General features: G+C 47.6%; 1 protein-coding gene across 1 annotated transcript in view; it reads left to right on the forward strand.

The window, feature by feature from the left end:
* LOC146181485 (uncharacterized) overlaps positions 1 to 12,901 on the forward strand; it is a 28,532-nt gene extending 15,631 nt beyond the window's left edge. The window contains exons 6-9 of the mRNA XM_084576549.1: positions 3,490 to 3,549; positions 4,855 to 5,208; positions 7,724 to 7,894; positions 9,342 to 12,901. Of these exons, the coding sequence (XP_084432675.1) occupies positions 3,490 to 3,549; positions 4,855 to 5,208; positions 7,724 to 7,894; positions 9,342 to 11,378 (2,622 nt within the window). The 3' untranslated portion in view covers positions 11,379 to 12,901. The remainder of the gene's footprint in view (positions 1 to 3,489; positions 3,550 to 4,854; positions 5,209 to 7,723; positions 7,895 to 9,341) is intronic.
* The last annotated feature ends 306 nt before the right edge of the window (positions 12,902 to 13,207 follow it).

The following is a 13,207-nucleotide window of genomic DNA, read 5'->3' on the forward strand; positions in this document are numbered from 1 at the left end:
TGGTGAGCAGATTTTGTGCCCTTAAAACATGGCATCAAAAGATGAGTGTCTATTGGTGCCTTTTGGCTACTTTCATTACAAAGCTTGTTATAGTGAAATCGCATTTGAAATGAAAATTTGTTTGTAATATTCGCTTTTGTCTGAGAAATATGCTCCCAAATTTCTGCAAGCAAATTGGCTAATAATCCCGAGCAAAGGGCACTCTGATATGCGCAACACAGATGTGCTTAATTTTTGTATTTAAAGCTTCATATAAACATTGAAAGCTTGCCTTTTGTTCTGTGTTGGAGAGCACAAATAGGGATGTTGGCCATGCGCACAAACAGATTTATTTTAAAAACAACGCAATCTTTGTATGGCTGCGCTCACAGTATTTGAGAGGACAAAATTATTCACGAAATCAATTGCCGCGCTTTCTCAACATCTGGCCACAGGCACCTTCTCTGGGTAGCCCCCTCAATTTCCTGGCCATGTTGGCGGCCTCCGTCCTGTTTAGAGCTCGCTCTTGACTGCGTCACATGTAGGAATGAGCTGATTGACAGTCTGTGTGAATACAAAAACTGCTTCATTATAACTGCTCGAGTGTCACATTTTGAATTTTTCATTTTATTATACAACTCCCATAGAAATAAAGCATGGACCAACAAAAATATGCTTTCACTTTGTTGTATCAGATACAATTTGCTTTTCTTGTTCATTATACAGTCGAACCTCGTTATAACTAACACGGATATGGCGAATTTTTATGAGAGTGCTTCCTGTATAATGAATGAAGAATTTCAATATTTGGCGCTAGATTGGTTATAACGAAGCAGTTTTTTTTGCATTAAAACGAAAAAATGCATAAAGGAGCCGGAAAAAAACATCAGAAAAGCAATTTTTCAATCACTCGAATCGCCCGCCGCAGAAGTTTGTTTAAATTGCCCGCGTGTTCGCGTGCTATGTCATTTAGCGGCGGCAACAAAAACTGCCAACGGCTTATCACCTTCGAGATCACATCTCCATGCGTGGTGATCTCGGAGGTCATGAACGGCCATGGCAGGACTCGAGCGTTGCCGCCGCCGCTCGAGTCCGGCCATCCAACGACTGACAGGCATGTTACTGGCATGCAGTCATCATTGCCTCGTTATGGCGTGCTTATACTCAGATTTCGTGCTTATGCCCAGTTTTTAATTTAAAAATTGTGCGTTTTCGCACCTTTGTGTTGTCCATATTAGTGCACATTTTCGTTTTATTAGCAAACTTATTTACAGGAATTTGGGTGCGCACTTTTATAACGAATATTGGATATAACGGACAAATTTTTGCACCCCGTATATTTCTTTATAATGAGGTTCGACTGTAATCAGGTTTGCCTGCATGCTTTAATCTCTCGTGGTATTTGTAAGGCGTCACCACTTGTTACTATTGATTAGGCACTGCTGTGCATTCTCGAAAGAGCTGCAACCATATATGAGAAAGGGTAGTATGGTGTCATAAACATAGACCCTTTGTCAGAAGTTTAGAGCCCAGGCGGTTTGTATCTGAGACGCTTAGTGGGGCTCATGCAAAATTTTCGGAAGTCCTACCCGTAGCTGGGGGCGTGTCCTAAAAATGATTGTGCCTTCAGATTTAAAACACTGGGATGCATTAGGAACCACATGGTGAGGCCCAAAACCCAAGTCTTTTGGCCTGTAAACTTTTGACATAGGTTGTACATGCCTTGCTCAGGGGTGAAAAAAATCCTTTGCAGTGACAAAACAAAATGAGCAGCCACTGCTTACTACTCGCGGTATTCACTGCACAACTGCCGATCACGATGTTGGTAGCGTATGGACCTCACACCACCACTTACTTGTGACATAGGCAATATGGTGGCCAACTTTGGCACTTATTGCTTAAGCTGCATGCTGCTTGACAGTAGCCGAAACATTAGCTATGTGTGGGCACAGTGGTGGGCTCAACGGTGTAGTCACAGCTCATGCATTTGTATAGTCAGTAATGGCACGAGAGAGCATTGTAAACATCCCCAGCCAGGAAATGTGGCCCGGCCAGAAAACTTTACTACAGTAGAACCGCAGTGATACGAATTTCACGGGGTCGCGAAAAAATTCGTATCATCCGAACATTCGTATCGTAAAAAAAAAAGAAAAGAAAGAAAAAAAAAAGAGAAAAAATGTAGAAACATGGGAAAGGTAGGTACACTGACCTGTTTACAGCTGAGAAGGTTTTTTAAGGTCGCGTGGTCACAGCCTGACATGCAGCACGACAGACCGCTTGGTGCCGCAGTACGTACAGCGCGATTAGTGGACGCGAAGTCTAGGATGAGTGGCCCGTGCACTTCCTCCGCGTGCGCCACCGGCTACTACTCACGGCTGCACGCTGCTGCAAACATTTTTCGGCATGGAAAACGATCATGATACCGGCGATGTATGGTCTGCCCGCCTACGCGTACTTCTCTTGGCGCGTGCAGCTGGCAACGTGGGGTGGCCATGTGGCGTGGAAAACTGCTCGCGGAGCCTATGATGTGTGATTCGTGCATGACCATCGCCACCAACTGCTGCTGTTGCAATGTCTGCTGCTTGTGGGCCACGTGCCACTGAACACTTTTCGCGCTGTGAGCTTGACAGACAATTGCGATGTTGGCGAGGTGCGGGCCACGCGTCACCGTAAACTGCTCATGATGCGCACATACAGCACAGCTGGCTATTGCGTAGTCAACGATGTGCGGGCAGTGCGTAGTGCTCAAAGGTGCAGTCACAGTTCGCATGTTCGTATCATCCATAGTGGCACGGGAGAGTGTTTGGAACATCCGAAATTTAGCATATTGTACACAGTGCACTCCAGCTGGGGAATTTTGCAAATTCGTATCAACCGAATTCGTATCACCGGGATTTTACTGTAATTCACACCACCTTGAAATTCCTACAGACTATCATTGTGTCACTGAGAGTCTGCTGTATTTAGAGCAACCACAGGCATGCAATTAGCCTTCATTGCCACAGGCTTATGTGTTCTCTTTCATCTTGGTTCAGTTTTTACACATAGTCTAAAGATGTATCTGTGAGTGAGTGTTTTTACATAAATGCTGTCAGTATTTAAATATGAACAGGTGCAGAAAGTGGCATGGCCATAGGGAAGAGTCCTGAGGCTTTTGTGTAGCAATGAACTTTGAATGTATTTGGAGTAGTAAAAGCCTTTGCCTGGATTCGTTGCAAGGCTGTGGCTAACGCTGACTAACTTAACAACAACTCCCAGGTATCGTTGCAGAAATGAACACAAGGAGCAAATGACCTCCTGACAATACATTGTTAAAAGGGAGTACATTTTCTTGAATTAGCTTAAATAACATGGCTTAAAAAATGCCTGCATCTTGTTATGAGTTTGCTGGTTACTTGCATTCCACCAGCCTTCCTGTTATCCGGGCTGAGTGTTACTGGAGTGTCAGGTCCTTGTGGCTCTGTCACCTGCACAACGAATGCGACTAACGTGCGACTTACTTATGCGCAGTACAAAAAGAAAGGCCGGCAGCTGCGGAGTAGTTCCAGGAAGTCTTCACGGCATCGGAAGGCAAGTGTTTTTCTCTGTTCTACCTGTAATGTGCACGTACCACTTGTAGAATGAGACGACTTACAAATATACTAACACGCAGTGGATTTGGTGCACATACATATAAAGCAGTGTTTCTCAAATAGGGATCTGCAATGCAATTTTCGGGGTCACACAAAAAAAGAAAGGTCGCGCGATAGCACTGACCTGGCTAGACAGTTTGCAGGGTTGAAAGCACTGAGGTTCAATGCCGACTTTAGTTTCTTCCATGCGTGAGAGAGAGAGAGTAGCATCTACGCTGCTTGTTGGCGCCGACATTGATGAAGCTCGAGCACTGGTTGCAGTGCTGAATGGGGCTGCAGTGCAAAGCACCTCGGGTGTCTAATGAGCTAGCGGCGCGGTGTTTGGAAGAGTCAAACCCCCTCTAGCTACATGCATACCGGCTCCGGCGCATTGCCTCCTCTACATATCTTCGACAGGTGACAGTGTACTGGCTTATCAAATGCGCATTATTTAGAGGCCAGTTTAGCCTAGACTCAATCCGAATTCCACAACTAATTCTTCAGCAACAGTCAGACCAGCATCCCCCCTCCCCACTCTTGGCCTTAAGGGGTGGGCTTATAGCCAGCATTCCCAAGGAGCATGTTGATCGCGCCTTTGAGAAATGTGGGGTACCAGATGCGTTCAGAGGTACTGAAGAGAAAGATGTCTTAAATGTCTTTATCAAGGGACTCTCGGCAAACGATACACCGGACAATGACGATTGCGGAAACTCCGAATCCAACAAACACTTCATGGGCGCATATGCCACGCGCTTACTTAAAGAGGCATGAGCGCGGCGTGTGCTCGCCTGCAGCTCGTGCTCTGCCATCCCGCGATCTGGCTGGAAAGAGTAGAACAAGCTGAGGGCAATGTGTTTTCTGCGGTTGCCGGTGCTGCTGCTCTTATAGTGCGTGACATTCTCCGACCAAGTGTATTGGCGTGAAAAAGGGAGCGAACCAGCCTTGGCATATGAAGGTTCGTGGCACTATTCCTGGTGCGGGGTGGGGTTGGACGTTAAAGCACATAGCACATATGTTCATGGGGAATCGAGAAATGAAGAGTAAATAAATAATTCTACTGATTTTTCCTCACCCGCATTATACTCTGATAAAAACTTTTTCCGTTCTCGCTATCCAAAAATTATACCTCGTATTATATGCGGGTTTTTACGGTAATTGTGTTGGGCCATTAAGGTCTTGAGGGTTGCTTTGGTAGTGCCATAGAAGCTCTCTTTGGCACAATTTCGCCAACAGACTGATAAGCTAATGCTTGCTTGTATTGCAGGCCAAGGCTGCTGCAGTAGCAGTGAAAGAAGAAAACGAGGACGAGGAAGAGAAAAAGAGGGCGGTAGAGGGGAAAGCTGTGAAGGAAGAGAAGGTTGTGAAGGAAGAAAATGCCGATGAGGAGGAGAAGGTCGTAAAAGAGGAGAATGCCATAAAGGAGGAACCTGCTGACACAGAGCCAGATCCCATGGAGGTTTCTCCTGATGAGAAGGGGGGCGAGAAAGAGGAGAAACCCAAGGTGGAAGAGAACTCACCACCCGAATTCGAGACAGTGGCAACTAGCGTCGCTGATCTGCGTACACTAATCTCTTCCCTGGCAGAGAACACAGTGGACAAGGCAGCTGGTGATACAAAGGTATGCCATGATGGTGTTCTAAACGTAAAGTGTTCTCGTCGTATTATACCTGGGCTCTGGTTCTTGAACGTGCACAAACAGTGCATGGCTGTGAATGCCCATAAACTTTTTTTTGCTAACGGTTCGCACTAGTAGCGAATATTCAGAGAATGCGTGTACTCTGGAATAGGTTACTAACCACTCTCTTTCAACATGATTGTCTCAAATTGCACAGTAACATCTGTATTTTAAGAATTTCACATGTTCTTGAGAAGTTTTTGTATAATCTGAGACAAACTAAAGTGTTAGAGGTTCATTCACACCAATATTCTTGTTTCTGATGGGATTTATGTGAGGCTGCTCGCAGTGCATACAGCATGACTGCCGATAACGGTTCGGCTATGTTCAGGTATATAGCTAGTGCTGGACGTTTGAGCATATTATCATGGCTCAGGGGTTCATATCATTTGTAGTGGTAGTGGGAGTGCTCAGAAAAACCTAAATTGTGCACATTCTGTGGAGTGCTCTTCGGCCAAGGAAATTTGCAAATTTATACCATCCTGAAAAGTTCCTGGTTAAATTCGTATCAACCATGATCATATCATTGAGATTCTACTGCACTGGTGGATGGAGCATGCATGACCGTCCCTCCTATGTCTTGCCAGAATAATTTTTCTCCTTTATGCAGGCTTTGTGTAAATTCTGCTAGCAGGGAGCGAGAGAGAAATGCTTGTGGCAAATTAAGTGCTTAGCAAGTCTTTGGCCTGTCGTAACGGGGCTAGTTTGTCAGTCGGCTATGGCGACCCCAGCCAGGCATATGGGTGAGGGCAGTTTGGACAAGAGGGGTCAGAATGCACATGGAAGAGGAATAATCGTGCTGGAGAGAGGAGCGTGTTCAGCCGAATTTTTTGCAGGACGTGGTTGCGAACAATGGAGATTAGGGTCAGAAGATGGAACTGCCTGCGGGGATTCGTCCACGTGACAGTAGCGCTGCGTGATTTGTGTCTTGTGAGGAGGGCTTTTTCACCTGAGGGTTGATTTGACCAGGGGGGCCCAGGCTCCTGGTGTAGAGTATTGCAGACAAGCTGGTGTACCAGCACATTACCTGTAATCCCAGCATGGCCAGGTACCCACCTGATGGTTACTATGGCGGGTCTTAGGGAGAGGAGGGCGCCAGAGAGTTCATTGTGGAGATCATTTCTCCAATGACGTCATTGGGAAAAGTGTGGAATTGGATAGTACGAACTGGAAGGAAAATGGGGGAAGTTGGATGAATGAGATGATGGCATGAACGATAGCTCAAGGATGGTGTTGGAAGGAGCAGTAGTGTGGGTGGTAGGAGAAAGGGAGTGGGGTTCGTAGATGCAGTGTGCGGCTGCTCAGATATTGCCGCTTGGTGACAGGATGGCATGGGAGAAAGGAGGAGGCAGGATGGCGTCACGAGTGGGCCTCTCGGCGGTTCGTGTGTAGAGTAGGGGACGTGCTTCGTGAGATGGGAACGAGGCGGAGATTTGATGGGAGCGAGATGTTTGGAATATATTGAAGGATGACAGTGCAAAAAATTCCCACTTGCTGCAGGAGCCACCGGCCTTGTTGAATGACTGAGAGCTAACCCATCTGGTGGTCTTGTGGAGTTGGGTGAGGTCAGAAAAAGGAAGGAACAGATTTGTAATGTAAAGATTTTGGGTAGAGGTATATGAGGAGCAGCCTTGTAGAGGTTTGGAATGTATTGGGTTTGGGTGGGGTGAAAGTAGGATACAGAAGAGAGGATTCCACTGAGCCAGAGCATGTGTGAGCTGGCATGCCTACTTCTTGTGCAGGCCTGCATGTCTCTTGACCACTTGTCATACTAGGTGAGTACTCGAATGGTTCACGGTGACAGCAGAGTTGACCACTTTTTTGCTGGGAGCACTCGTGGAGGGTGATTCCAAGGATTTTGCATGCTGGGATGTGAGGGTCTCTGTGGGTGGCTGCGCAGCTTCGATATTGCTGCATTCTCTTAGTGCTTCTCTTAGTGCTTTCATCTATCACAATCTTTTTTTTTTTTTTTTTTTTTTAAGATGTCAGGATTGACCATGCCTCTACAGAAAGGAAATAGGGAACTAGGATTGGGGGTGTTGTATTTAAGCCTCTTGCTCTTAGTGCATGGATTCTGAGCTATCTATACTGCAAGTTATATTGAAGTTCTAAAATATTCCCTCTCTTCTTTTCCGTCTGTTGCCCCCTAGAGCTCCTGAAAACACTGATATTCCATTGGAAAGCGAAGCCTGCTTTTGCCTTTCTGTCTCATTGCAGAGATTCCTACCTCTTATTATTTTTTTTTTCTTCTTCTATCAACTGTTGCAACAAGAACATTTGCAGCAATCCAGCTGTTTGCCACCATTTTTGGACGAAATCTTGCAGAGAAAAAGTGTCCTCATTAGGGTGCGTGGAGGAGGAGGGATGAGTTGTCGCTGCTGCAGTTTTCAGGAGAACATTGGCTGTTTCACTTGCATTGCTGTGCGTCATCTCCGTTTCTCTGTGGTCTCCCTGACAGCGAGGTAAGGCAGCGGAAGTGGTGGTGGACCCAGAGCAGCCCCTTCTGAATCAGCTGCGAGCTCTGCTTGATGAGTGGGAGCCCCAGGAGGCACGCTTCCTGCAGGCAGATGCGGCTCTGCGCACCCGGCTGCACCGCGAGTGGCACCAGCCAAACTCCAATGATGGCGAGGTGGGTTCCGCATGCTCTCCTTTTTTTTTTTCCAGTGTGCTGAGAAGTACACTCGTAACGTCTTTTTAGCTGAGAATTAGAATTGTTTGTGCCGTTACTCTGCGAAAAATGGGTATCGTTAATACATTGCCATAGACACCTACACATAGCAACCACTAGGACCTAAGTACCCTTTGTGGAGGGAAGTTCACAGCCTGAAAAAACCATGAGCATAGTGGTACTCGGCACGTGATGAGAATGATTGATCGGTGGTTTGTGTGACATCACGGGACATGGCATGATAAGTTGTCATGAGCTGCCAGCTCGGGCAGTGCCTTCGATATGGAAGGAAAGGCGAAATGAGAATCTAACACCATCAAGCATTGTGTGCTGTTGCTGTAATTGGCTAAACTGTTTCATGACGTTAGAACCTCATGGCTTCGCTCAACTAGTTCAAACTGAGACTGCTATTGTTTAGGTTTAGCCTATGATTGACCATGATCAGGCCTGTGTGCCCACACATATGTAGGTTTGTGCCAGCTGGATCCTTCCTATGTTTATTTCTTTGACTGCCCCCTCTCACCGGGGTAATATAGCTGTTGAGAGAGGTCATGCTTGGACAACCTTCATGCAGTGTTGAGGAAACGTGATGGTTGTAGAGAGAGAGCCACCACCTGTGGAAACCACAGGGTGTGAGAGTGCAATGCAACAGGTATAGTGATGGAGAGGGAATGGTGCCATATGTGGAAGCTAGCTGCGGTCAGTGTTGTGGAGAGGGTATCGGTTGCGATTGCTGTTCATACCTAACAATGTGAACAGTGTTAAATCACCACTCTGGTATTAACCATTTGTCTAGTATTGTAGTACCTCTCTCAGATGCGGTGGGAATGCTGGCAATAACGGGCTCTGCTGCCGAGCTCCTAGCTGTAGCTGAATCTTGCATTATACACTGCCCTTGCAATGGCATCAGTTGTTTCCTTGTTTTGAAAACATCTAGCAACGCCCACGTTTGCGCTACAAAAAATTATGTAATATTACAAAATTTTTGACTCCACAGCTGAAGGTAGGCTTAAAACATGTTCCCAACTAGGGAAACGAAGTAGTAGTCAGTGTATTAAAAAATGCAACACACCATTTGAATACCATTTAGCAGTCTCTTCCATGTCCCATATGCTGTCATGCAGGCAGTAACATGCCTCAGAGTGAGTTCTGCTGATGAGTAGCGATCAGTTGTGCCAGTAAATAGTTTTTTGCTTAAAATGAGGCAGAAATGCAAACTTGGACACTGTAGCAGCAGTTAGTTTTGCAGCTGCAGCTGATTGCGCTCTAAATTTACTGGAAATAGGTTTTCCTTTTCTTAATTTTGAATTTCTTAAACTTGCTGACACTTTCTTTTTTGTGCTTTTTGACATTTGAGGTAGACTATTGGGAAGGCACTGGTACCAATTTTTCCCCTTCTTATTTTCAGGATGCCATAGACTCCTGGACCATGCACTACAAAGATGAAGAGTGCACCGATGAGGAATCATCATCTGGGGCGGAGAGCATGATCCAGGAGGACAATGAGGAGGACCAGGAGGACGCAGACATGCAGGAAGATGGGGATGCCAGTGGCTGGCGAGTCCTGCGGAAGCGCAAAATTGCACTAACGCTGCCCAATGGGCTTGCAAACTGTAACGAAGAAGCAGGGGAGTCTTCTGAGTCGCCTTCCTCTGGCCAGATGTCCAACCAGCCTTCTCAGCATACCTCCAGCGCCCGTCAGTCCTCCATTCCACCTCCACAGCGGCCAGTCGCCACCGCTTACAGACATCCACCTACAAAGACTCCCGTGCCCCACATCTTAGCCAGAAACTCAAGTCCTGTGACATCAACACCTGCTACACGGACTCCTGTGACGACGACTCCTGCAACGATGAACTCTGCTACGATGACTCCTGCCCCACGGACTCCTGTGATGCTGACTCATACAGCACCAACTTCTACAACGCTACCAAGCGTTATGCCCAGTTCAAGCACATGGATCCGACCATTTACTAAAATCAAGACGTACGCTGATGTGTCCAGGCGACCGACAAAGGTGCGCTCACTGCTTGAGGCTGGCATCACTACCTTTTCAGAGCCCAGCAAATCGGGCACTTCACAGACTTCAAATCAGACCCAGAGTGCTCAGGCACAAGCACAGGCTGCTCAGGCTGCTCAGGCTCAGGCTGCTCAGGCTCAGGCTGCTCAGGCTCAGGCTGCTCAGGCTCAGGCTGCTCAGGCCCATGCTGCTCAGGCCCAGGCTGCTCAGGCCCAGGCTGCTCAGGCCCAGGCTGCTCAGACCCAGGCTGCTCAGGATCAGGCCCACGCCACTCAAGTTCAGGCTACCCAGGCCTTTGAGGTTCAGGCTACCCAAGATCAGGGCACTCAGGCTCGGGCTTCCCCTGTCGCACCACCACCAGCTAATCGGGAGCCATTTGCACTACCAGAACAGCTTTGCAATGTCGAGGTGGTTCAGGAGAATGCACCTGAGGTGTCTGCTTTGCCAGTGCCCAATGAAGGGTTCATGGAAGAAGAACAGGACCAACGCCCCTCGTCAAAGGCTGTCCTGGTGCCGGCGGTGGACAATTGTGGTCAGGAGATTTTGTTGCACGTGGAGTACACAACTCTCGACGAGGCTACTCTTGGTAACAACCTCCAGTCGCTGCCACTTCCAACTGGACCGCCTGTGGGGCAGAACTTCCCGGCAATGACTCCAGTGTCTCAGGCCCTTTCTCCTCCCAGTTTGGGTCCGGCCATACAAAACCTTCCCGCTCCTGCTTCGGTAATGCAGAATCTTCAGTTGGCGCCTTCACCGGTTGTGCAAAATGTTTCCATGGTGCCGTCAGTCATGCAGAGCATTCCTACAGCTCCAACCCTCATGCAGACGCTTCCCACGACATCGTCTGCTGCTCACCCAAACACTTCGGGCGCGACATCTATTGTACAAAACCACCGGCGGGAGACGGCTCTGACGCGGCAGCGTGTCATGCCATGGTGGAGGCACGCGAACACCCCAGAAGCTGTCAGGTGTAAAGAAGTGCCACCGCTGGCCCCCATCACGACACCGCGCAAGATCTTCAAGTCCCGCAACACAGTCTGTGTGCCGAGCCAGCTGTGCCCTACCACGGACAGCGCGAATGCAGTGCCGGATGGCGTGCACGTGGCTAGAAGCGACGCTTTTGTGTCCCCGCAAAATCATCAGCAGATCGTGGGATCCAATGGGTCACAGCAGCTGGTGTTTGTTGTGCCGCCAAACCAGCCCAAACCGCAGTTGGTGCTGCAGCAGCAGCAACCGGAGGCACAAGCTGTGTCGCAGGACCTGATCGGTCAACTCACTCCCATGACATCCGCACCAGCGGCCGACGATCAGCAGCAGACGACGGCTATGCTCTTGCAGACGGCGTTGCAGAACACTATGCAGACTCCACTGTTTCTGCTGACCAGTGACGGGCGCCTGATTCAGGTGGTGCAACAGCCCAGCTGACCAGGCGTAGTGGCTCCACCTTACGGCTCCTGTTGGCTGCCCGGCTACTATCCCAGCCACCTGGGGTAGTGCGCGTGTACATAGTTGTGTGCCTCGCCAACAGTGCCTCTCGCGGTAGTGCGACCACACATACTCACCGGTCACTTTTGCTACGGTCCTCATCTGAAGCTGGTGTCTAAAGCCTCGTCTCACAAGAACAGTCTGCTTAACGATAACACATTGCAAGTGCCCTTGTTAGCATGCTGCGTTATCTCACAAATTGTGTAATGCAATTCTTTTTTTGTTGATATGTACAGTTTTCTGGAAGCAGTAAATCTTGAGGACAGCATCCGTCTTCAGCGACATGCCTGCATCTCCGGATTTCAGAAAGCTGGGGTGGTCGGCAAACAAGCGGCAGTGAGAAAAGGCCGAGAGAATTTAAGCTACGGGATGTGAAGCCGCATCAAAGTGATCATATGGAAGGCTAGGGTGTTTGGCCTGCACTGTGCGTAGCAATGCACATCCGTTGAGAATGGAATTACCCACGAGCTCTTGCACGTGCACCAAAAGTACATTTATTAGTTACCGCGGTTATGATGGCACATCAGTGTTGTGAGGTTGTGCTTCCTTGATTTGTGGGGTAAGAGCTAAATTCAAATTTGCTATAACTGATAGTTTCTTGGTTGATTAGCTGCACTGGTTAGCCCGTTCAGCGTGGTCTACGTAAGTGTGACACTTTTTTAGGCAAGTACTGTACAACTTGCATGGTTTTTGTTTTACTGATAATATGGAATTCAGGCTGGCGTTTTTTAAAAACTACCCCTGCTCGGATATTTCTTTTGAAGCCCAAAACGTCTGTCTCAAATGCCTTTTCCCAAGAGCACCCAGTCTTTTCTTGGTGGTGATCAGGCATGCCACTGAGACGCAAGTTGTTGTAACTTGCACAGTACTTGCCGAGACCAGTTCACTGCTGGTTAATGTACAGAAGTGAATCATGTTGCTAAGTGATGGCTTCCTCAGATGCCCTTTGTGGAGGTGCCACCAATTGTGCATGGGACTACTTAGAGGTTTTTCAATTTATGTGTGTGCATGCCTGGAGTTCCTGAACAAAGCCTCAAGAAACAGTGGAAACAGTGGCACTGCTGTTGGATATTTGAGAACTGCGAGAGTTGGACTTTGCCATCCTGTGCACCTGGCCAGCTGTTTATAAGTATCCCTGTCACGTCAGCTGTATAGAGCGTTGATTTCCCCACGGTTGAGTGTGACCAATGATGAAGAGTGTGCAAGAGTGTTGGCACTTCAGACTTGCTTCCTAGCCTGCTGTGAGAAAGGGAATCGTGTCTCAGGAATTTTATTTCCGCTGCATCCAAGGCGCCGACTGAAGGCGACGGTGGAGAAGTGCCCCTCGTGTGAACCAAAAATGAGAAACTTGTGGGCAATCGTGCTGTGTGTATGTGCCGAAGATTGTTATCTGTTCAAATATGCATATTGGCTCGAAGTCAAAAAAAGCAAAAAAAAAAACCTTTGTCAATTAAAAGTTTGAAGAAACAGTTATTGCATTGTTTTTGAAACCTGTGAACCAGGCGCTGGTTCATTATAATTTTGAAAAAAAAAAAAAAAGAAAAAAAGCTGATTTGCACATTATTGTACAGAATTGCCTGTCAGCAGCCACATTCTCTCATTCTTTTTTTTATTCATGACATCAGTACATATAGACCTCTTAATGACATTTGGGAAACCATTTCTTTGGGTGATGGGGTGGATATGAAGGAGTTAACTGTTTTTTTACTATACTTAGTTAACTCTTGAGTGCCAACTTTTCCTGTGCTACGAGCATAGCCAAGCGTCCA

Source organism: Amblyomma maculatum, chromosome 8, assembly GCF_055883805.1.
Source record: "Amblyomma maculatum isolate TAMU_Amacu chromosome 8, ASM5588380v1, whole genome shotgun sequence".
Lineage (NCBI taxonomy): Eukaryota > Metazoa > Arthropoda > Arachnida > Ixodida > Ixodidae > Amblyomma > Amblyomma maculatum.